General features: G+C 36.7%; 3 protein-coding genes across 7 annotated transcripts in view; 1 reads left to right on the top strand and 2 right to left on the bottom strand.

The window, feature by feature from the left end:
* Positions 1–667: 667 nt before the first annotated feature.
* Positions 668–12,650, bottom strand: nfkb2 (nuclear factor of kappa light polypeptide gene enhancer in B-cells 2 (p49/p100)). Of its 2 annotated transcripts, XM_016457779.1 has the most exons (24): positions 12,436–12,650; positions 11,912–11,967; positions 9,870–9,909; positions 9,221–9,290; positions 9,069–9,109; positions 8,795–8,893; positions 8,565–8,716; positions 8,278–8,390; positions 8,023–8,181; positions 7,261–7,365; positions 7,086–7,174; positions 6,833–6,971; positions 6,151–6,285; positions 5,864–6,037; positions 5,629–5,770; positions 5,240–5,354; positions 4,843–5,050; positions 4,571–4,740; positions 3,897–3,999; positions 3,424–3,647; positions 3,231–3,312; positions 2,984–3,147; positions 1,399–1,510; positions 668–1,284 (listed from the first exon to the last, which is right to left on the bottom strand). In XM_016457779.1, the coding sequence occupies exons 2-24, from the start codon at positions 11,926–11,928 to the stop codon at positions 1,208–1,210; spliced, it is 2,730 nt and encodes a 909-aa protein (XP_016313265.1). In that variant the 5' UTR covers positions 11,929–11,967; positions 12,436–12,650; the 3' UTR covers positions 668–1,207. The 2 variants fall into 2 exon arrangements, with proteins under 2 accessions (XP_016313265.1, XP_016313266.1); XM_016457780.1 differs by lacking the exons at positions 11,912–11,967; positions 12,436–12,650 and adding an exon at positions 10,126–10,144.
* Positions 12,651–13,106: 456 nt separating this feature from the next.
* shld2 (shieldin complex subunit 2) overlaps positions 13,107–25,448 on the bottom strand; it is a 17,390-nt gene continuing 5,048 nt past the window's right edge. Inside the window, exons 1-9 of one of the 4 annotated variants that reach the window (XM_016457670.1) lie at positions 23,885–24,064; positions 17,405–18,659; positions 16,324–16,431; positions 15,945–16,139; positions 15,524–15,670; positions 14,959–15,165; positions 14,632–14,869; positions 13,495–13,610; positions 13,107–13,375 (exon numbers count right to left, since the gene is read on the bottom strand). In XM_016457670.1, the coding sequence (XP_016313156.1) occupies positions 13,200–13,375; positions 13,495–13,610; positions 14,632–14,869; positions 14,959–15,165; positions 15,524–15,670; positions 15,945–16,139; positions 16,324–16,431; positions 17,405–18,569 (2,352 nt within the window). In that variant the 5' untranslated portion in view covers positions 18,570–18,659; positions 23,885–24,064 and the 3' untranslated portion in view covers positions 13,107–13,199. Of the gene's footprint in view, positions 13,376–13,494; positions 13,611–13,786; positions 13,858–14,631; positions 14,870–14,958; positions 15,166–15,523; positions 15,671–15,944; positions 16,140–16,323; positions 16,432–17,404; positions 18,660–20,558; positions 20,750–23,884; positions 24,065–25,448 lie in introns of those variants that run through there. The other 3 variants (XM_016457672.1, XM_016457673.1, XM_016457671.1) reach the window with 3 other exon arrangements.
* glud1a (glutamate dehydrogenase 1a) overlaps positions 23,200–25,448 on the top strand; it is a 17,209-nt gene continuing 14,960 nt past the window's right edge. Inside the window, exon 1 of the mRNA XM_016457674.1 lies at positions 23,200–23,794. Within this exon, the coding sequence (XP_016313160.1) occupies positions 23,401–23,794 (394 nt within the window). The 5' untranslated portion in view covers positions 23,200–23,400. The remainder of the gene's footprint in view (positions 23,795–25,448) is intronic.

Here is a 25,448-nt window from a genome sequence, read left to right on the forward strand (position 1 = left end):
AATGGCACTTCAATAGTGTTACGCTTCACTGCACTATGAATAATAGGAAAAGTTATTTATATATTTTGAACATTTATTATCCGTCTTGAGTATTTGTTTATGACTCAAGCATATTGACTAAAAATTTCTATACAAGTTTTTATAGGGAGCACTCGACCACTACAAGTAGTTTGGTGTCACCCAAAGATTTTGCTGTAAATGTAACATAAGAAATAACTTAGTTTTTGTGTTTGGTGTGTTACCCATTCTAGCTGTATATAATGTGAATATTATGTTACAGCCACTCAGTAAAAAATGCTATAATGTTTGTATGTTTTGAAGGCATAGGCAAAATAAATCTGTTTTGAAAGGATAACGGTTTCATTTGATATTTAAATATAAAAATGTAGGTTTTTGAAAATACAATCTTTATTATATTCTTATTTTTCTAATGTGTTGAGTCTCTCAAGGCTGCATTTTGAGTAAAAACAGTACTATTGTGAAATGCTGTTACAATATAAAATAACTGCTTTGTTTTTATATATATATATATATTAAAATAAAATGTATTCCTGTGATGGCAAAGCTAAATTTTCAGCAGCCATTACTAGTCTTCAGTGTCACGCAATCCTTCAGAAATCATTCTAATATGCAGATTTCTTATTACTATATTTATTCAGTCAACATATAAGACACAGAATAACGATCTTTATTAAAACACAAACATATTTACTCTGAACAAGTGTATAACTGCAACCAAACATACACATAAATAAACAGTATTAGATAGATGTCTCCAGATGTATCAGAAAAGGTTGCATATATATCAAAACAGAGCTTACTAGAAACATTCATAGATCATTCTGCAGAAGTATTTCAAGATTACAGCTGTGGTTGTGAAATGACAGTTGCTTTACTGTAAAATTACTGTGAAATCTCAGGAATCGAGTGGTTGTTTAGATAAAAGTACTGAATTGTCTGCACTAAGACTACAGCTTCACTCCAGACCATGGAGATCTGAGTATCTTAAAGCAACCGGTTTCTGGCATGTTGTCTTGCTGTTATGTAATACCAGCGAGGGCTTTTGACCTCAAAACGATCCTTTTCAATTCCTCCCGTGCTGTGCCGTATTTCCACTTTATTGAGATGATGAACAGTCCACCAGTTCGCACCTGAAAAACCCGTCAAATAAAGTGCCACGTTGTCCTCAAAGAACAGATCCTGATAATCAGTGATTGGCCACTGCAGGATTTCCCATCTCCTCTTCAATGGACTGACTCCCAAAGCCACTGTCCTCTTTAGAATCTGGAAAGTAAAAATGTTTTATTCACAATCTACTGATTAAAGATTTTATGTCGGTGTCAGAAGTCAGTCGTCAGTCGGTGTGAGAGGTTTCTCTGTCAGAGTGTGAACCTGTACCTGTGCTCTGCTTGTCCTCTCTGGGTTGGCTGTCTCTCAGCAGTCTCACTCCTTCACTCACACCCAGAGACTGCAGCGCCTCCACCAGGCCGTCCACAGGACCACCACTCAACTGAACATGCAAATAAACCAGCTTAATAAATCATTCATAAAGGATGCCAACTTGATGCACAAATACAAAATCCGTCTAGCCAGACAGATACAATCTACAACTCTTCTTCTTTAAAAAAAAAAAAAATTATATATATATATATATACATATATATATATATAACATTAAATACATTTGTTAGATATTAAAATATATTTAATATATACTAGTAAATACTAAATACATTTATTAAAATGTATTTAAAATGCATTTATATGTATGTATTTGCTTTACATTATTTGTGTAAGAAGCAATCCATTCTATATTTAATATTTTGTTAAAGAAAGTCTTATTTTCAGTTAAATAAAAAGTCAAAAAAAGATGTAAATCTACACTAGGTACTTTTTAGCCCTTTAGCGGTTGGAGCATAAAATTACAAATTTCTTGCGGAGGAACATCTTTTTGGTAATAACGTGAGCTGTCCTTCGGCTCCTCTATTTTGTGCGGGAGAATCTTAACGGCTTGGGTCGCGTCGCGTGCTGTGCACATTGGTGGTTACAGGTTAAATGCATTAGTGCGAATCTCACTGATTATATTAAATTCCCCCTAATAACGAAAGGCAAACTGATATCCGAAAATATGTTTTATGAGCCGGTAAGTTGCAGCTGCCGTTTTGACAATTGTTTTAAATCAAGTTTACAAAAGTTTTTTATACCTTACTGACATTAGACTTAATGATTGCAATTCATATCAGATTACAGTAGAAACTATTATTATTTGGCTGGTAGGTAATAAGGCAAATAGACCAAATTAAAAACTGGTTTAGAGATTACCAACATAAACGCTTTTTGTGAAACTTGTCACTGCGTGCACAGCAAATGTAACGCTATGCAAACTATAACAATTTCTGAAAAGCAGTGTTTTAATACTAGCATTGTGGCTTTCCATTTTTGCTAGCAAACTCCTCAGTGTCCATTTGTTGTGGAGTCAAACTGTTAGGACACCTTCCACTGCATATAGTAGTGGTAGCTTAGTCTGGCTTTATTTTTTATTTATGAATATGATGTAAACACAGAAAGATGAATGACAGAAGTCTGCAGTTTCTGCAATTATTATAAAGCTAGTGATTTGAAGTAAGGCAATACACTGTTTCGAAGACATACTGTATATAGGATGTAGTTCGGTCATTGTTTCAATTTTGTTAATTTCAAACAAAAAAGTGATTTCAAATGCAGTTATTTCAAAAGTCAAACCAAATGCAATGCATTGTGGGATACAACAAGGAGCTATACTGTGTATTGCACATTTTGGCAAATAAAATGATCATCCAAGTAATCCATGCATATAGAAAATTTGCGTAATGTGCCACATACTTTATACTATAGAGATACAGTCATCAGTATGCTAGTATGCTGTTCCAAACAGCAACTTGCCAATGCCTATTTAACATATAACAGAATTTGCCAATTCGTGAGAACAACGACAGTCTCTTACCTGGTAGTTCTCGAGAAGCTTCTGGCAGGGTGAGGCACTATCCTGGTACAGGTGAGTGAGTGTGAGCATGCCCAGTTTTTCCGCCAGCTCTCTCCAGGGTACGTGGTCTTCAATGAGAATACTACACAGTTTCGTGAGCACCTCACTGTCCAAACCTTGGTTCACTGTAGGAGGACCAATACAGATCAGTCACATGCTAGAAGCACGAGTTTGTGAGGACATAAAGCATGCATCTAAGTCTCATTACCTTCCTCAGTGCTTATTTTGGTCCTCTTGGGGGCGAGTGAACTGGGCTTTGGGCCTTTCCTTCCATCTAAAAGATCTCTAACCTGAGGAAGACGGTGGGGATTCATGAGGTTAAATCTATTACATGTATTTATTCATCCACCTTCAAATGTTCACACGTTATACTTGGATATTACAGATACAAAAGTTCAAACCTTTTGGCATTTGGCCAGATCAAATGGTGTGTGTCCCGCAGCAGGTCTCTTGCGTGGGTTAAATGCTCCTCTTTCAGATGATATCGACATCCAGTGAACTTGCTGAACCATGAGATCTGGAAGCTGCCTGTCGACTTCATTCTTCTCGCTCTCGTCATCTTCATCTGAGGAAGACGAGCTCAGGAAAAAGAGAGGCTCGTCGTTCTCCATGCGTTTATCAGAACCTAAAAAAAGAAGACAAAGGTCATTAATCAAACAGCTTTAATCAAACATAATTAATGAATGTCATACATTATGAAAATGTGGACAAAGACCTTACTAAAAATCACATGCTATCCAGTAAATGTTTATCTTCATCATGAGCAGCCCGACCATGTTCTTAATGACATTTCATTGTGGTTTCTAGGCCTTCACAGATGTTTAAGTACCTCATATTTGTATTAAATTTGTAGGAAAGAAGGTTTCTCAGTTACCTGCAGCTATCAGCATGGAGCAGAGAGGTGGGGAGCCCTGACTGGCAGCAAAGTGAAGAGGACTGTTGCCCCCGTAGGTACACGCATTCACATCAGCCTTCAGCTATAACAGAAACAACAAACATAAAATTTTGTGGTGGCTTTATGCTTAAGAAGTGTTAAATCAGGAGAAACCGTTCCAGTATTTCATCACAGTGATATTCGAGAATGACAGAACTATTCATATCTGTTTGATTATGGTGTTGTAAAATACACCTGTTCAAAAGTTTGGTGTCAGAAATGAATATTTTTATTCAGAAAGGATGCATTAAATTTATCAAAAGTAAAATGCCATTCTTTTAAACATTTTATTCATCAAAGAATCCTGAAAAAAACTTATGTAAAAAATTATATTTAAAATTGCAAGTTTATTTACAATATTACTGTTTTAATGTATTTTTCATCAAATAAATGAAGCCTAGGTGAGCAAAAAGAAGTCTTTCAAAAACATTTAAAAAAAGACCTCAAACTTTTGAACAATAATGTGGGTCATCTGTATCAGTCTCAAATTTCCTACTTCGTGAACCCCTAATAGTGATGTAACAAGTATTTACTGAACTAAACCGAAACTATGACCACAGAAGAACTAAGAAATCTGAACTGTTCAACCCTTTAGCACTCCATAGGTCCTTTACCTTGGTAATGAGATAACAGGCCAGTTTTAAAAGGTTGTCCCTCACTGCCAGGTGTAGTGCTGTGCAGCCACTTTTCTGCTCTGGCATGTTAATCCTTGCTCCTGCCTCCACCAACAATCGAAGACAGTGCTCTCCATCTTTCTTTACTGCAAGATGGACTGGATATTGACCTAAGAAAGAGGTAAAAAAGATGTTCACAGCATGTTCACGTGTGATGCAACCTTAAGCGCCATTTCAGTGGACTGAGAGACAATTCCATGTGTATGTCTCACCTGAGAAGTCAGCAGAGTTTATTAAATGGGCATGGCGCTCTCCCAGCAGACCCAGGATCACTCGTAGTATGGCCTCATCACCGGTGTGAGCGGCCAAGTGAAGCGCTGTCCGGCCCTCCTGGTCCTGCAGACTCGGGTCTGCACCTGTTTTTATCAGCATCTCAACCAACTTGGCCTGCTTTGTGATCACAGCCAGATGCAATGGAGCCTAGAGAAGAAAAGAAAGATGAACTTTACATGACATGAAACCAAAATAAAAATCAAATAAATATTCAAATGAAATAGCAAAAAATTCAAAAATAATAATAGAAATTAAATGAAAATTCTTAAATAACAAAATACAAATCTCTTAAATTTTGACTGGTAGTTTAAAAAGAGCATATATCTGTTAAATTACTTGATTGAGGTTGTTGAGTTTGTTGATAAACTTCTGCTGTGGAGTGTTGTTCAGGGCCTGAATAAGCTGTTGTACCACACCAGGTTGCTGATGGATAATGGCCAAGTGCAAAGGACTATAGAAAAATATACAATACAGATTAAAATTTCAAGTCTGATCACAATTGTTTTACACTTATTCCCCCTCTTCATTCAATACTATTGTATCTGTGTACCATTGTTAAATGTATTAAAAACGTCACTACACTGTTATTTACATTTATTAATTAAGCAGATAATTTAATCCAAAGTAATTTACAATACACTAACTATACTAGAAAAGTTTAAAAATAACCTAGTATTTAATTTAGTATAGTCGACGTGTTAAGGCAGAGATGTGAAAAGACATACGTGTCTCCGTTCTCATCTTGCACTCCACACAGATGTCTTTGCAGAGACAGGAGAGGGCGCACATCCCCTGTGCTGCAGTACTGTAACAAAGCACGAGCAGAGCACTTTGCCATCAAAGTAGCACGACTCTGCAGAGCTGTGGCTGGAAACAATACAGGAAGGAAATATACATCACTGAGCGCATATGCACCTAAAATCTCAATGTCTTGAGTTTAGCTAGCATAATTCTACTCACCAATCTGAAAGAGCTGCTGTTGCATTTGAGAGCCAGACTGAGTTTGTGTGTTTGTCGACTGATTTTGAGATCTTTCAGCCTGTGGGGTGGAGCCTGACATCTGTGCCCCGCCGCTAAATCCACTACATCCACCAGTGAAAAACCCTGAACCATCCATCGGATTAAATTGAAAACCTAAGGGTGAAATTGACTATGTTACATATATGAACGGTCTTGTGTACACCTGAAGAATTGAATTGGCAATCTACACAGGAAGCCTCTGAGTTTAGGAATATAATATGCTATACCTCCTCCCATTCCTCCTCCTCCTGTTCCAGATCCAGGACCTCCAAAGGCCCCTGCTCCTCCTTGAGGTCCTCCCCGCCAGTGATCGTAGGGCTGAGGAAGTGCCTTCATCCTCTTCCTCTGAACCTCTTCTTTGTCTGTGGGGAAACAGGAGCCAACATGTCATCAAATGTGAGAAATACATCTGATGGATCAAAACTACTGATTGGGGTTAGTAAGTAAAAAAAAAAAAAAAGAAATTAATATGTTCAATACTGTTTGCCGGGATGGATTAAATTGATCAAGAAAATGTCAGCAAGACATTTACAATGTTACAAAAATGTTCTATTCTATTAGATTTCAAATAAACACTGTTCTTCTGAACATTCTCTTCAAAATATTCTGAAAAAAATATACAAGGGTTTCCACAAAAATATTAAACAGCACAACTGTTGTTATTAACATTGATAATAAGAATTGTTTCTGAATGATTTCTGAAGGATCATGTGACATTGGGTTAATGACTGCTGAAACCAACCACAGACGTACATAATATACATAATGCCAAAAAGGAAGCGAAACAATTAAGCTATTGAATGAGATATAAACGGTCCCCATACGTATGTTAGAACAGTTTTTCGTAATCTGTTGGTTTAAATGCTTTATTCAGTTTAAGGACTATACGTTTAATATAGCACTACTAACCTTGATTGTGAGGAATATACGTGAACTGTTTGGGTTCGCTGCAGTCGCCTCCCTTCTTCCTCTTGAGCTGCAGGAAGACCGTGACAGGACGTGTGATATCTGTGCAGCGGTATGGTGGGGTCTTAAACACGATCGCATACTGATGGGAATAAAAACAGTGTTATTAAACATTCGTTGTAAAAGGCTAAACTGCCTCTGATGGCAAAATCTGGAATAGTCGACCATTTTATGCATGTGTCAATTTATAACAAACCTGTTTGTGGACATCAGTAGGGGAGAAGTCTCCAAATGCCTCCCATCCTCCATCATCTTCCTCCTCATAAAAACGAATGTCAATATCATCTGGAAATGAAGGAGATGAACATCATTTGATCTAAAAGGATGGGAAGGACTGTCAATCCTTTTTGAAATTTGAAAATCATAATAACCTTTTTGAACTTTATCACAGAGCAGAAAGACCTCTTCTCCTCCCAGCACTGATCCAGATGTTTTGTCCATGCGGGAAATCTTCAGATTCGAAGCATTTGGTGATTCTGGGCAAAGACCAGCACATTTTACATTAGTTGTAAGTTGTAACAAGATTATATAACAACATGTACTTTTCTAATTTACACTGCCGTTTAAAAGTTTGGGTCGGTAAATGTTTTTTTGAAAGAAGTGCTGCTCAATATTTTTGTGGAAACGATAGATTTTTTCAGGATACTTTAATAAATAGAAAGTTCAGAAGAACAGCATTTATTTCAAATAGAAATTTTCAGTAATTATGTGAAAGCTTTTACTGTTACTTTTGATCAATTTAATGCATCCCTGCAGAATAAAAGTAATTTCTTTCTAAAAAAAAAGTGACAATTACATTTAAACAGAGAACATTCTATAATTATAGAACAATTTTACAGTAAAACTAAATTGTAAAATAAAATAAAAGATGTTAAACTAATTACATTCATAAAATTTAAAAAAATCTAACTTATCAGGTATTTGATTAATTTAAACTACATATGAGTAAAATCTCATTTTCTTTTATATCATATCTTATATATTTTTATATATACAGTATATATTATTTTTAATCATAGCTTATACATATTTTAGTTTATTTTGGTAGATATGACCCCTCAACTTTGAGGTGAGTCCTTATTAAAAGTTAACTGAATTTCATAAATTCGCTTATGTTGTTTGACAGGACTTACTACTATCATAGATAGGGTTGGAGACAACTGGCTTCAAGGCTCTTGTGAAACTCCCATTGCTGTCCTGCAAGTAAGCAGTGAACTTTAATCTCACAATGTTTAGGTCTGTGCTTTTGCCCAGTTCTCTGGCCTCTTGCAAAATAGCCTGTTCCTCTGCATCTTTATGAGAGTAAGAGAGAGAAAGCGCGTCAAATGAGGATGTAAGCAGTAAAGAGTTACTGTATGTCCAGTTGAATAATGAAATCACAGACTTACCAGTAAATTTATATCCAGGCTCTTTTATCCTCCTCTTCTCTTCTCTCAGCCTTTTCCTTAATACTTCAACCACTCCTCTCTTAGTGACATGGAGGATGCCTAAATTACTGAATCTAGACATAGAGGATGTGAGCATGAATTAAGATTGAACAACTACACACAAACATCACTCAAAATCCACAAGCGTCACATGATGATACACACACAATGCCTTACGCAATTCACTTTAATCATAATAACAGAAAGAGATCATATGAGCATGATGAACAGTAATAGTGTTCACTCACTGTGCTATGAGATCATTAGGTCCGACATCAATGGTGCATATCCCGTTGTCATTACAATGGCGACCCACAAGGCTGTGCGCGTGAACACGTGGGGGGTCTGTGTGTGTCACAAGCTGAATCTCTACGCGAGCGTGACCCACGTAGTTTGACACCTGTAGAGGAAGAAAGTGTGCGTTTAGAAATGTACTGTTAATTATTTCATCGCTACATTTACATGTGGCATAACCCACCTTGACTGTGGGATATGTCCTTCTGTTCCTCTCACTGGAGGCCCCTGGCAGACCACCATGGGATGGGCCCTCACATTCATAACGAAATCTGAATCCTCTCTGTAACGCACACATACAGTGTTATTCACGTAACACCTTACTCACTGATAAAACCCTGTTTTTGGGGAATTCCAGTGCATATGCTTTGGAATTATCCCACATTGCCTGCACATTCAGTATTGTCAAATACAGTGGAAATGAAGCAAATAAAACAAGCATATGAAGATTTTTGTACCTGCTTTGGCTCCTCAATTATCTGTAGGTAAGGCCCATGAACTGGAATAAAGATCAGATCATACATAGTAAATTATCCTTATTTTCAAAAGGTAAACGAACAACAAACGAAAAACATCATTAAATACATTCACACAGACATTGTTAACTTACCTGTCTCTGGCACAAAGGGTTCAGGCTTTGCCTCAAAAGGTTCATGCAGATATTGAAGTTCCACCATGAACTGTAAGGACAAAATGTTGGTGTTTTTATATTAAGTATATATTTATGGGTGTTTAAAACCAAACCTTCAGCACAAATCACAATGTGTCTGAGTATGAAAATTAAGGATGCACCAATTATAAAATTCTAGCCATTACCAATAAGCCAATAATTATTTTTATGTTGTGATAACTAATAATATGCCCTGATATAAAAATGTAGACTATTTCGTTAAAATAAATATATTAAAAATAACACACTACAAGTGAATTTAAGCATCACAACATTATAATGTACAGTGTGGCTATACATTTTGAGATCTGTAACATTTACATTTAACAGTGTTATTAAATGTTTTTAAACTAGCTTTCAAAGTTAGTGTTTGATAATGGTAAAGGTAATCTAAATGTAAAAATCTGAGAAATGAGCATTAAAATGAAATATGCAATATCAGCTAATACGAGAGATAACCGATATGGTACCAATATATTGTGCCACCCCCCACCCAAAATCTAATTTAAAATCAAATTTGTCACTCTAAATCAAACATCTGTTGTAAGATAGCAAACTAAAGCAGTAATATTGACAACATGTGGCTCACCTCACTGTTAAACTTCATGGGATACTGTGTATCATCCATCCTGTAATGTAGAAGAAAGAGAAGCTCTTATTGAGACCGTTTCACACAGAGAAAAACCCAGAACTCCAAAAAACCCGAGAGGTAAGGTGCTCTAATACAGTAATGCTGAATCAAAACATCAACTGAGCTGCAAACCCCTACAGATGAATTTAATTTCCCCAGTTTTCCCCACAGCAGTCTTCTGACCTACACACAAGAAGACGTACACTTAGCCTACCTGACAAACAAAATGCAGAGAAAAAGGCTCTCAGATTTACACAAAGAACTCACGCAAAACCGTTTCACTTTCAGTGTCAGAACAAGGATATGTGCACCGCATTTTTCTCTGCCTCCCTCCTTCTGTCTGGCTGACTTGTTACTTCCAGGAAGTAAGGCAGTGAAAAAAAAACAGAGGAAAGCCCCCAGAATACCAGCTCACTGCTGCCACTGATGTCAAATCCTGAGAAATGCAGGTACAAGCATATTCACACTCTGACATCAAGCCTGCTCATATCTGAATTTCCTCAACTTTCCAAAGGCTTTTTTGAATTCCCTTCTCTTTTTTTTTTTAAGGTACTTTTGAAACTAAATTCCTATGTTTCCTTTTTTAAAACAAAATTTTGATTAAATTCTGTGAAAAAAAATAATCCACCCATGTGTAATTTACTCAAAATGTATTTCTGAGTCTGTGTAACTGAATTAGTCAGATATCTCCATAGTGCCACCAATACTAATGCCATGAGAACAGCCCTGAAAGATGGGTATTGCCCCCCATCTATTGGCCTGCCCTTGCAGCCAAATCTTTAAATCCATGAACACTTCCACTGTAAACCATACAGGAAATGGAGCTGAAGATCTCTAAACGATATAACTACTAATACATGAGAAGAAATTGTAATGTTTCATTTCATTTATAACATTATTATTATTATTGGCTATGTTTGGCTACACTGGATGATAGGATTGCACAAGAGTTTACTTAAACTGCCACTGACAGGAATGAGGAAGCATTGTACTCTTCAGGATGAGCTGTACTGAGATTGCTCTAAAGTAGCAGATATACTTAAACCCATGGGACAACTAGCAGACTAAACTATGAATTTTCTTTCTGAGGTGTCAGGGCTCACTTTGAGTGAAACGCAAATCCTGACGTCACCGAAAAGGGTAAAACTCTTCTGGATGACAACCACATCCTGTCCTTCTGTGAAATGACAACATCTTCATTTCAGTCAAACAACCCCTACATCTAAAGTATGTCAAATATAGACAAAAAGATTCATTAAGAAAATGCAAAAGAAAGACACTGTGAAAATGGTTTTGTCAGTCTAAAACAATGGATGTCAAACAGGGGCCTGGGAACCGCCAGGAGGCCATCCAAAAGTGTGAAATGACTGTAAATTATAAGTTTTTTTTTTTACATAAACCAATTTATGTTAAAATGCTAACAACAACAACAAAAAAATGTATTACTGACATGTCTTTCAGTATGCATAATGCATTTAATTATTAATTACATATACATCTCTTGAAACAGAATCATGATTGCTCTCAGTAATTAGGTTCAAATCAAGCAACTTAGCCTCATAGACAACACATTAAAACGTTCTTTAAAGACTAACCACAAGAAGATAAACCTTGCTCTTTTCAAAGTAACAAAACATTTTTGATGTAGAAACATCACAATAAATCTGATTTTAACAGTTTCAAGTCTTCCATAGGCATAAAGAGTTAAATAAATCCTTGTATGTAAACCCTCTAATTATTTACATATTATAAGTTTATTAGTACTATCAGTATGCAAATTTGACTAATTACAAGTCTAGATGCTCCATGTAAATCACGTCCAAAACTTTTGGAGTACATTTATTTACAAGTGTGCACAGTCTCATAACTAAGTGAGCTGCCAATCAGGACAGCTTATTGGGCGTCTAAATTCTGTATGTGTCAACGATGCCCAATCAAAAAAAAAGGCTGCACAGGTAGACAGCTCACTAGGATGCGTGAGACAGTGGATAAAACTGTACCTTAGTGCTCCAGCCATTCTGTGCTCTGCAGGGTCATCCGAAGCGACTCTGGACTCCTGTCAGATTGAAAATGATGGAAATTATGAGTGAGTACACGGTGTTCGATGGGGATGTGATTCCCCTGCACATGTAACGTTAAGTCAGATCCAAAAAGTACTGACTTTTGATGGGAATTTCCCGCGCGAGCAGCAGTAAAATTAACACACGGGACAAAACTTGTACACTATCGATAACTGACATTAATGAACATTGCTCAAATTTTCGTTAGGTTTTGTTATTAATATGCAGTGATACTGTTTGCACGCGAGGGAGCATCATATTGTACAGCATCTGTAATGTTTTCAAAACAAGCTTAAAATAGATTTCTCTATGTAACTTACTAAGTAACGGAGTCATTATTTCTAAATAAGAAAGCAGAGCAGCATTCTCTACTATTTAAAGACCCACATTACTTGTTTCAAAACTGATCGGTAATAATGATAATTTTGTTTTTACTAACTTACATGAGCACTTATCAAACTTACCTTGGACAACCGTGATGTTTGCGTATTCTCGTATAGTTTATATTAGACGTCGACTTTACTAAACCACTGCTAGAAATGTTAGCAAACGCCTGAAAAACAACAACAAAATGCACCATCCATCAAACGAATCTGTTCCAGTTTCTTTAATAAATATTTAGTCGACACTCAGCAAGCGTACGAGTTTGTGAATCGATTGCTCTGCTGCTGCTGGAAAGCCCCGACTCAAGGGGAATTCCGCAATCACGTGGCGTGACGGAGAGTTTTGATTGGTTCTTAGACCAGTCATGATTTGCATGTTCTTCAAAACTTCCGCTCAAATATAACTTTATTTCAACTGCTAATAAAAAAATGAATCATCCCATAATTAAAGCTTATAGCAAAGTTAGACTATGAACTGTGCAAATCTGATGATCTGATTTCATAATAACTATGACAATGCAATAGACAGGATTGTTTTAGAAAGTATAAATATAATTTATTCATATTTTATATAGAAGTTGCATAAAAAAATACAACACCCAATATTTATTTTTTTCCACTATGGACCATACTGAGGGTAGACACTACATTTTTATTTACAAGTTTTATTTAATAAATTTTAAATTATAGACAAAGCAACACTAAAAATACATCTTTTTAAAGAATATCCAGGATGCAAAAATACTCATGTGCTGTGAAAATTAGACATGATATATGACCTTAAGACAGTTTAATCATAGACTATAAAAATACATGGCATCATCTTAAATATACACAAATATTCTTCATGACTCTAGTGAGCTGAAGTCTAATAATAAGAAGTTTTGAATGACAGGAATCCTGTTGTCATCACACTGGAAATGGCTTCGGACGGTCAGGAGAAATGTGTTCTTCATGGGGGTCAATATGGAACTAATCCTGTTAGCTACTACCTGGATGAACCTCACCTCTGATGCTGGGGCTAAAGACACACACACACACACACACACACACACACACACACAAAACATGACTTAAAGTACCAATATTTAAACAAATCATGTAAAAGTATCATGATACAAATACAAGAAAGTACCTCACCTATGGTCTTATGTAGCTTATCTGGGGGAGTGTTCAGGAGGATCCTCTGCACTAGAGCAGGAGGAACTTGCACACAGATTTGATCATCTCCAGCTCGCACAGTTAAAACAACTGGCCTACAAAGACAAGTCATATTGAGAAAGTAGATCTAGATAACTAAAGTTTCACTTTACTTATGCAGTTTTAACAATATAAATACTTATTTGTATTATATCATTTTTATTTATACATATAAATAATTATTTATTTCACTGATATTTGTAAATAATGACCACTAAACTGTATAATTGACCTTTGTCCCTGGCAGTCAGTTTCTTGTGCTGTGCTAGTTCCATGTGTCTCAAAACCCATTGCAGTCTCTTTCTTCGCACATAAAATAATTCAAACGAATATTTATTACTTAAAATAATGTTGGTAATAGTGTTGAATTTTCAATAGCCATTACTCCAGTCTTTAGTGTCACATTATCTATCCATCATTTTTTAAATCATTTTTTGCTGCTATTTTATATATTATTATATATAATATATATTTATATATTATTTTTGTGGAATCAATGATACGCTAACATTTGGGGTCAGTAAGATTAAAAAAGAAAATTATTACTTTTATTCAACAAGTATACATTAAGTTGATCAAAGGTGACAGTAAAGACATTTATAATGTTACAAAATATTTCTAGTTTAAATAAATGCTTTTCTTTTTAACTTTCCTTTAATCAAAGAATCCTAAAAAAAACAGGAAAATGGTTTTCATTATTGATAATAAGAATCATTATTAATAATTGAGGACTAATAATAATTGATAATAAATAAGCAACAAATCAGCATATTGGAATGATTTCTGAAGGATCATGTGACATTGAAGACTGGAGTAATGCCATCTCAGGAATAAATTGCATTTGAAAATATATAAAAATAGAAGTCATTTAAATTGTTATAATATTTCACAGTAATACTGTTTTACTATATTCTTGATCAAATAAAAGCACTCTTGGTGACCAAAAGAGTACAAAAATAAAAGGAAATAATTGTGTGTGTGTGTGTGTGTGTATATATATATACGCATATATATATATATACACGCATACACATACAGACACACATACTTTTGATGAGACAGAGAAAGATATCAGACCTATAGTAGCGACGCACTCCTGTGTGTGGCAGACATGGGTAGCAGGGTCTGTATATGCTGTTCTCATCTGTTTCCAGTTCTGCAGAGCACTGACCACATCCAGCAAATATGATGTCACCAGAGACTACGTCCAAGATCGTCTCCAAGGGCGTGTTGCCATTTATTACCTGCGAGGCCTCCTGGGATGGACTGCTCTGGAACTGGAACGCTGTGATTTTAACTCTCAGATCCACATCACCTAATGAGTGTGTAAACAAGAGAGTCTTAATGTAACCATGATTAATTATACTACACAAATGCATTGTTAGCATCAACATATAGTTCTACCTGAGTATTTCTGGGACAGAAGTGTGCTGAGATCAATCTCAAAGCTGCTAGCAGTCCTCTGTGAGCGGACAGTGTTGTAAAACTCCTTGCATCGATTGTCATCAGGAAAGAGAGGCTGACAGCTGCTCCATGGAGTAGAATGCAGCTCTAGCAAACCTGAAGTCACATCTTGTCTGACTAGCAGCAACCTGAACTCCCACACAGCATCTGTAACATGCATTAGCAATACAAATTATGTACAATATCAAAAAACTTCATTGCTCTATTACAGTGGTTGTTCAACACAACAATTGAAAGCCACAAAAAGCAAGTATTTATATATTAATTTTGTGATTACAGAAGTTAAATACAACGCGTTCTTAAAAAAAATAGCATTTTGCATTTGCAAAACACCATTTTTAACATTTTATTATATTAATAAATGTATATACTAATAATAACAATTTGTAAATTGTAATATTAAATAATATATTGAAACATTATTTAAGTCATCCTGCGGCCACAGGTTGCTGAGGCCCCCTACTGGGCCCCGGCCCTCTGGTTGAACCACTGAATTATAAAACACCTTTGTTCCTCTCCAAACGCTGCAACCAAGAGAGAGCAGCTCCCCAAAGTACGACAGCACCTTGGAGACCATCTCCTTGCTCCACATTCAAAATGGCTTTTAGTACACCTCCTACTCTGGATGTCCCCTCTGCTTCATCACGCCAGGCTAAGATCAAGCAAAACAGCATTATGAACACAAAAAAATGTCTTCTAGTTGCCTTTGAGATTTGATTGTTTAGTATGTGAAGTGAATGTGAAGTACAAGGCACATATAAACCAATTTATTAAATGTCTCTCCGGAATACTCGATTCTGATTGGTCAACGGTGTCGTCCAGTGGTCTATCAGAACACTCACCTGGGTAATTGAAACCGGTGCTACTTTAATTGTTATAACATCGCTATATCATCTGAAACAGTGGATTATAATACAGTTCTATACCTGTGATTAACTTCCAGTGTTTAACCCTAAGCAGAGCGTGAACCAATGTGTCAGGACGTAAAGCTCCAAGGCGGATGAAGGGGATGGAGTGCAAATCCTGAGGCTTCTGAGGAGGCAGAGACACCAAGAGGGGGCGCTTCTCACACAGATGAGTGCACAGTGTTCTCAATGTATGACAGTTCAAATTCTGTGGGGCTAAACAAGATTAGCATTACATAAGAAGGGAATAACCTATACAGTCAAATACATAACAGTTACATTACATAACATAATCTGATTACAAAATGTAAATGTAAACAGACATTGCAATGTGACATCTATACCTTTAACTTGGCAAAATGCTTAGGTTAAGCCTCAGTAGTAATTATGTTTCTGTTACCAGGTGGAATACGTTCCCTTGTGACCTGTCCCAAATTCAGCAGCTTACTGGTGAAGGACGACTGCAGGACAGTCTCAGTTTTCCACTTGTCTATGTGCACTGTCACATCTGCCAAAGCAAAGACAGAAAGACAACTGTGAGTGAAGCATGAGGACATTTCATTAGAGTGCATATCTCACCTGTGTTTTCTTTCAACCACACATCCATTTTGACCACTTTATTTTAAGATGATTCACGGTTTTTCTGAATATATAGGTTGAACGAGCTGGTGATTCACCGTTTGTTGGACTGACAGGTCATGATTTTAGAGGATCATCCTGATATTCTTGTTTTCTTGCTTAGTTGTACATTTCCTATGTTCACACCCATTCTGTTAATGCACAAAGATTCATTCAAATGCATGCTTAAAAATACATTCCTACAAAAACAGTAAACACTACTGTTTGAAAGTAACATACTGCATGACCTTAAAATCAGGATTTTTAAATAGATGGTGTAGTCTAAATAAGTCTGAGTTTCAGAGTATATTGTGTGTATAAATATATATACAGCATATGCTTTACAATGTAAAATAATTTATTTCTATTTTAATATATATTAAAATGTAATTTATTTCTATGATGGCACAGCTGAATTTTCAGCAGTCTTTATTCCTGTCTTCAGTGTCATGATCCTGCAGAAATCATTCCAATACGCTGATTTGCTGCTCATTAAACATGTTTTATTATACATTATTATGTTGAAAACAGTTGCCTGCTTAATATTTTTGTGGAAATCATGACACATTTTTTGAGTATTCTTTATTAATAAAGTTCAAAAGAACAGAGTTAATTTATTGTCTGTAATATTTATACGAGAACGTGAGTAAACAGCCAAGTTAAATCATAACTTAATTGGTCAATAAACATGAATTCTGATTTATTCTTGAAGCGACTGTATTAAATGAGAGCTTGCACAGTGTTTAACATCTTACACATTTTATGAATTAACATAAAATCAGACTTTTTTTGGACACTTGGCAACGATACAATATAAAAAGTGTTAATTCATAGATCTAAGGAGGAGGTCTCAGTGGTTTCACCTGTAATGAGCAGAATTTCTCCTGGAAAAACTGTCAGAGCCCAGAAAGCCGCTGTCCTCCATAACACCACCTTCATCTCCACGTCTGATTGGTCTATAACAATCAGTGTTGCTAAAGGTACACTGGTTCCAGCCGAAGCTCCAGTTTTCACTTTGACTTCTTTTAAGTGGCATGGATGCACCACAGCAACCAAGATGTTGTATCGTACACCATGAGTCTTACACCTGGCCAGCAGGGTTGTAGGGCCACAGAGGGGGGCAGCAGTTGTTCTTGCCCTCTGCTTTGTTTCTTTAGTTTTACTTACAGTCTGAGACAACTTCATCCTTTTAGAAGTAGTGGGACTAGGTGAAGTCTGTGCAATTGTAGATGGTGAGTCAATATTAAACCCAACTTCCTCATGACCCACAGGTTTTTCAGCCATAGCATTACCCTGAGAGCAGAGGATACCGTCAGTTGTGATTTCCAGAATCACCCCTCTCTCCTGCTGTCTTTGGCTTAGACTCTCATTATGCCACTCTCCTGAGCTTTGCAAGGTTCCCCCCAAGCCCCTCTCTTCAGGGCTGACCACAGGACTGTACAATTCTGGGGAACTTATAGATGATGAGGGCGTTTGTTTGGGAGGGGTGTGTGGCGAACCAAGAAGAAAGTCATCAGGAAAGTCAGAAGTTGGACATTGGGCCACTCTACCTCGAAGAAGCAAGGCTTGGGACTTTGTCCATGTACTCAGATACTCAGTCTCTGTGGAAACAGGTGATGTAGGCCTTCCATCTCTGCCTTGTCTACTCAAACTATGCGAGCAGAAGCAACTATCTAGGTATTCTGTGACTAATACAGGACACAATTCCACTTCTTCAACAGACTCTGCCTTTGATTGAGAGCACTGGCTGCCCGATGGAGTGCCGTCATCCTGTGATTTTTCCGTTTTGTCCTCTGTATTCTCAGATACTCTGTCAGAGGTAACAGCAGTTTGCATTCTATCACTAACCATCACAACACACTCATCTGTTTGGGATTCTCTAATGGTGTCTTCGGGAATCAACCTGCCTTGACTCCAAGTGAGGTCTATTGTCTTCCAGGGTGGGGCTACTCTCTCCTGCACATCTTCAGCGAGTGCTTGGGGACATGGGGCACCCAAAAAGACATGAATCTTTGGTTTGTGTGCCATTTTCCTGTCCTTAGAAGTTGCACTGATATTGGCCCAGTCATAAGATTGCCAGGGCTTCTACTATATTTGCAGATAGATTAAAGTGGCCATCTGTAAGAAAATAGAAATGCATACTGTTAGTTAAAACATAGACAAAAGTCCACAAAATGATTAAAGGATTGGTTCACTTCCAGAATAAAAAAATCCTGATAATTTACTCATCTCCATGTCATCCAAGATGTTTATGTCTTTCTTTCTTTTTTTTTCTTCAGTCGCAAAGTTTTTGGAGAAAAACATTCCAGGATTTTTCTCCATATTGTGGACTTCTATGGTTCCCAACTATTTGAACTTCCAAACTGCAGTTTCAATGCAGCTTCAAAGGGCTCTACACAATCCCAGCCGAGGAATAAGGGACTTATCTAGCGAAACAGTCATCATTTATATACTTTTTTAACCACAAATGCTCGTCTTGCACTAGCTCTGTGATGCACATGCGCGACTTGACACATTATGTAGTCACGTTGGAAATGTCACGCATGGTTAGTTCTTCGTCTGTGTACTCCGGTACGAAAGGTTAGGGTAGGGTGAAAAACTCTTCAAAATACTTCAAAAATGTATGTTTATAATTTTCTTCTCCAACTTCAAAATCGTCCAACATCATTGTTTTACTTTTTTTTTTTGTAAAGGGCGTTTGACTTTCTTTGCCCATTCGCTTTGTAAACACTGGGTCGGTACTTCCGCCCACGTCACATGTGACCTTTCCAACGTGATTACGTAATGTGTGAGGTTGGGCTAGTGCAAGACGAGCATTTGTGGTTAAAAAGTATATGAATTTTAGTTTTTAAGAAAATGACCGTTTGTTTTGCTAGATAAGACCCTTATTCCTCGGCTGGGATCATGTGCCCTTTGAAGCTGCATTGAAACTGCGGTTCAAACCGTTGTGAACCATAGAAATCCATTATATGGAGAAAATCCTGGATTGTTTTCCTCAAAAAACCTTCATTTCTTTGCGACTGAAGAAAGAAAGACATGAACATCTTGGATGGCATGGTGGTGAGTAAATTATCAGGAAATTTTTGTTCTGGAAGTGAACTAATCCTTTAAAGGCATAGCTCAGCCACAAATTAAAATTCTGTCATTATTTACGCACCCTCGTGATTTTCTTCTGCAAAGACAAAAGAAGACATTTTGAAAAATGTTTCAAATGTATTTGTCCATACAAGAAAATCAATGATGTCCAAAACAACATTGGATCCAACTGACTTTCATTATATGAACAAAGGGACATGGAGAAACTTTTTTTCAAAATATCTTCTTTTGTGTTCCACAAATTAAAAAAATTCATCCAGGTTTGGTATGACATGAGTGGGAATAAATAATGACAGAATTTTCAGTACTGGGCAAATTATCCCCAGTGTTGTTATATTGTTAACTAAAACTTAAACTAAAACTATTAAAAATATATTTTAATTAATTGAAATAAAGCTGAAATAAAATATAAATATTAGTTTAAAAACTAAAATAAAACAAGTTTAGGCTGAAGTACAAAAATTACTCAAACTGAAATAAAAACAAAGCTAAATAGAAATATTAAAAAATAATATTAAAATTAAAAAATAAAATAAAAATGACAAAACGCATAACAGAATTACTAACACAAACAAAAAGTAAAATGAAAAGTGAATGTATAAAAATAAAAGCTAATTCAAAAATGCTAATAATATTATCAGAATATATAAATAATAAAATTACACTGGCTATCCAGCTATCCTATTAAATATTATCAAAAGCCACACAGCTGAAAATGCTAAATTACAGTAAAGGAAAATTCCAAGCAAGTTCATTGAGGAAGAAAAGCATGAATCTACTAAAAACCTCCACAGCTGGTGGGAATAACTGAGAGCATTTTAATGTGTCTGTGCAAGTGTGCATTCCTCAGATCAGTTGTTTTCACTTAGGAAAAGAACAAAAACAGCAGTTTAATGAGTGACTCTCCAGAAATTCACCAACCAGATACTGGGTGTAGGCACCACATGAGCCAATAACAGAGCAGTACAGGCTTCTTTCAAACCAGTGTGATTTATTGCAGGCAGAATTTGTAGACTGAGATGGAGGGGGGTGGTATACTAAAAAGAAGAAAAAAGACTGAAAAAAGACTTGCTTTTTTTTTTTCTTGCTTTAGCTGATTCTCACGTGCATTCAAGGTGTAAGGAAACCATGTGAAACAAACATGAATACAAACATATGAAAATATGGCACATGTGTTTTAAACAATTTCCTTGTCTTGATCATGGACACTTTTACTATATATGAAAAAAAGGAATCCATTGCTACTGTCCACATATATGATCCTCAGAGGCAATGGAGCATGTACACATTGAGACATATCCTGGGAGACTGCAAAAAACAAGCACAAATTCTTCCCTGGAAAACAATCATAGAGGCCCTGCAAGAGCTGATCTCCTGAGCAGGATGTATTTCAGGCAGGAACAAATTACAGCAGACACAAAGAAGATATGACATAACTCCTCATGTCACTGTAACCGCAGGTGAAATAAAGGAGGACATCTGGATTTACTGAACATACTACACTGAACAACTGCTAGTACTAATACTACACTGTAAGACCCAACGAGTTAAGGTAACAAACCATTTGAGGAAAATGATTGCTTTAAACATTCAAGTTATAAAGAGAATAAAAATCAGTATAAATCCATGTATAAATCAATGTATAAATCCGCTCAAATACTTTCTGTAGTCAAGGCTTAACTAAATTGCATAAACTTCACTTTAATCTCTTGCAGTTAACGGCGAGCTAGGTAACCAATTATATAATTACATATGACTATTACTAATACTAAGCTGCTGTGTGCAGCATATATTCTTAAATGTTATTGGGCCCATCCTTGAACTAATCACATGCTCTACCCACAAAAAAAAAAAAAAAAAAATATAATCAGTTCATGCAGTTTTTTTCTATTAAGCACAATGAACTTTCAGTAGCATTTAACTAAAATGACCTTGCTTCATTTAGTACATTTTTCTGTATGGTTTTAGGTAGGAAGCAGACACTTTAACTGATTTATGAGACTGGAGTTATGAAGCTACTCCATCATGGGCTGGAAAAGGCCAATAACCCTGACACTAACTAAACACAGTCAGCAGGGCCTCTGCTGACCTCACATGACCTCAGTTGAGCAAGAAAATGACAGCCTGGATAAGCGAAAACAGAAAAACCTCCTGCCCTTTATCACAGAAATAACTAGATTTAAATACTGTTAATATGCACGGAGTATGAATGAATCTGCTGTGTGTTTGTTTGGCTTCTAACAAATTACTAGATAAGCATAATTACCAAAGTAGAGTTATGACGAATTGGAAAACTGTTGTAGTCCTTATATAGCAACTTAAAAATTCACATTCAAGATATGACTGTAACTTGAAAGTCTCCTTAACGTAACATTAAGCATATACATTTTGCATTCTGCTTTTTTTATGTAGATTTCAAGTGTTTTAGTTCATACAATAATACATTTATTTCAATCCTCTGTTAAAAAAAAAAATAGAAAGCATCACATAATTTGTAATGGTTTTACTGGTTATAATGAAAATTGTATTGGTTTTAATGGAAACTGTAATGGTGCCTGTTGGTCTCTACGGGTAATTGGTCACCTTCTATTCATGCACTCTAAAAAATGCTGGGTTAAATACAACCCAGTGCTGGGTAAAATGGGGACACACCCAGCAATTGGGTTGTTTTGACCCAGTGGTTGGGTTACTACCCAGAAGGTTGGGTTAAACATTTAACCCAACCGCTGGGTCAAAACAGCCCAATTGCTGGGCTTGTCCCTATTTTACCCAGCACTGGGTTGTATTTAACTCAGCATTTTTTAGAGTGTGGCTTTTGTTAAAGCCACTAAATCCTAATGTAATATGTCCCAAAACACACTACAGGAAACCATTTTTTAATGGTTTTAATGGTTAAAAGTTGATGGTTTGTAATGTTTGTAATGGTATTTGTAGTGGAAATCATTCGAATTTCTTTGATGGTTTCTATTGTTTTTTGTCAGCAGGGTCACCATGGGTTTTGTGATGTTATTTGCCATAAACGCGACAGGATTGCTGTAATATTGTGAGATAGTAGCGACTGTTTGTAGTTGTGGTGGGCCTATTTGGGAGAAAATCCAGGGCCGTTTTTTTACTCCCAGTCCATCCCTGAGCACAATTTATTTGAGCACACTTTATTAACCTTATTTTACTCATAAATCATAGCAATGCTAAAACACAGAAAATATTCCAGGGGGAATCGCGGCTCAAAAAGCAAATTCTCTATAATAGCACATCCTTAGACAACAATACTTTCAAAAAGTAGGTTAACTATGTTATTTAAAGGCATCAGTCTGTTTTGAAAACCTTTTTCAGGTGGCATTCCTTGCTATAAAAAAGAAAGAAATCTGTTACACTATTTAACCCCAACCCCCACAGTTCAGTACCTCAAAGAATATTTCCCCAAAAAAATGAAAAACATTTTAAAGAGGTATTACGTTTATTTCACGGACAGCAGCAACTTTATACTTGTACATATTGTTTCAATACTTTTTCCGTAAGTTCAAAGCGCAGTGTTTGCTTATGGGTTCCTGCTCTTTGAGCGCCTCCCAGCTTGAGGTGGAGACCCACGGCACGCCGCCTGCCTGCCGTTTAAAACTTACGAACAGTACTCACGCTGACACTTTAGAGTGGAGAAGAAAAAGGAGGAGCCCTGGTGTCCGTTTATTCACCCGTCCCACCCTTTGACACGGTCTTAATTTTTTCTCTTTGTAGATACTGTTAGTTAGTGTTTTAATTCAAAATCATGTATAGGTATCTCGTCACCCGCGCAGCCGCCAGAAGCGCGCTGGCCTCGGGATGCGTCGACTCCGCTTTGCCTACTTCCGCGAATCTCCTGCGCGTCCGCCGGTACAGCGAAGCCGTGGGAGAGAAAGACGATGACCCGAACTTCTTTAGGATGGTCGAGGGTTTCTTCGACCGCGGAGCTTCTATCGTGGAGGACAAACTCGTGCATGGTCTCAAGACGAGAGAAACGCCCGAGCAGAAGCGGCACCGAGTGCGGGGGATCCTCAAGATCATCAAGCCCTGCAACCACGTCCTGTCCGTATCGTTCCCCATCAAGAGAGACAACGGGGAGTGGGAGATGATCGAGGGCTACCGAGCTCAACACAGCCAGCACAGGACTCCGTGTAAAGGAGGCAAGTTCATGCGTTATTTACACCGGAGTTAATAGGAAGCAGACGCACTCTCGAGAGAAAACATGTAAACTAAAGACACATATCACTTACCTGTCGAAGCATCTTCAGATGTTTTGCATTGTTATGACGTGATTCTGCGTGTGTCCAACACATTAATTTACACGCATTAGCTTTGTAATTTGTCAGAGAGTTATAAATAGGCCTTGCGTGCCATGAATTTGGAAAAAATCCTGCGTCGCGGTTGCGCAGCAGCGACACTCCGCGACTGTTCCAATTTCAGCGTTTCAAGCTGCACAATAATGAAATCAATGAAATCAATACTGTAGCTGGTAATAAAGCGGCTAATAAATAGGTGTTATATCGGAATAAACTGGTTTCACTGGTTTCATTGGTCTATTAGCTGGTCTAATGTGTACATTAGGTGAGATGGTCACTTGCTGGTTTGTTGCAGTAAAATGACCAGCTTGTGTCCATCTTAGAACATTAAAACATAGTTTGACCAGCTTAAGCTGGTTTGAAGACCATTTGGTTTTTGGTTTGTTTCTGGTACAAGATGTTATACAAGCTAATTACCAACCAGCTGGAATCCAGGTGCATATTTCAAATTACAGCTTGAAATGGGTTTTCCAACATCATAAAACCATCTATACATTCCATACACAATATGCAATGCATTTAATATTTTATAATATGTAGGAGAGAGGAAAGGCTTATCATTAAAAATACATCCTGCATTGCTTCACCATTTTAGGTTCATGTTTATTTTATTGGTAGGTTCTGCTTTCTTTTTGTATCTTAGCCCCCCCATCATATAAATTACAGTTTTATCTTTACAGAGATATTTGTGTACTTTTGGGAGGTTGTGAACTCCTTTATTATCACTGGAATGTGCTTGTGTAAGAGCTGTTTCTATCAAGCATGAGCTATTCTGGAGTTGTTTGTTAGGCCATTAGATGTTGCTTCGTCAGGACTGACTGCAATGCTTTATTAAGGAAGGGAGGTGGACTCTCTCAGGGCAGTTCAATCTCTCTGCAGTTTCCTCGAATAGAAGCTCCATCCAGTCAGTTTTTTCAGACTATTTCCCCCTTTTTAAAACTAAGATCTTTACCTTCAACTATAGAATGACCAAATAAAATAACTTGCATCTCATTTACTTTAACCACCATTTTAAGCGGTCTAAATTGCAGATCGTAGGGGTCGACAGATATGTGTTTTTCAAGGCCGATGCCGATACCGATTATTACAGATCAAATAGACCGATAACCGATATTTTGAACCGATATATAGGTCTGATGTAAAAATGAAACTGTCAAAATTAAGAATAACAAGGGCTCTGACAAAAACTGCCTTCCCTGGTGTTGGTTGAGTGTAGTACTCCCACAGTAAACTCTTTATTTTATAGAGTTAAACTCTTTATTTTTTGGCAAACCTTCTGATCAATAATCAAATTCTGATAAAAAATTTGCCTTCCTAACATGAGGTGAAGTGATTTACAGGGGCATTTTCTTTTTACCTTTGCAATGGCATCATTTTCATGTCAAATTCAAAAATGTATGTTTATAAGCTTTTTAAAATTTCTATTTAAAACAATATAATAAGAAGTAGAATAAGACAAATAAGTTACCAATCATGAAATTAGTATTAATGAAAAATT

This window comes from Sinocyclocheilus anshuiensis, unplaced genomic scaffold (assembly GCF_001515605.1).
Source record: "Sinocyclocheilus anshuiensis isolate Anshui unplaced genomic scaffold, SAMN03320099.WGS_v1.1 scaffold63, whole genome shotgun sequence".
Lineage (NCBI taxonomy): Eukaryota > Metazoa > Chordata > Actinopteri > Cypriniformes > Cyprinidae > Sinocyclocheilus > Sinocyclocheilus anshuiensis.

Coding starts and splice junctions, on each gene's coding strand:
- nfkb2 (XM_016457779.1), bottom strand. Junction 6,972..7,085: donor CTACTGATGTCCACAAACAG/GTTTGTTATAAA, acceptor TATTCCCATCAG/TATGCGATCGTGTTTAAGAC. Junction 3,648..3,896: donor CTCCATGCTGATAGCTGCAG/GTAACTGAGAAA, acceptor TTCTTTTTTTAG/GTTCTGATAAACGCATGGAG.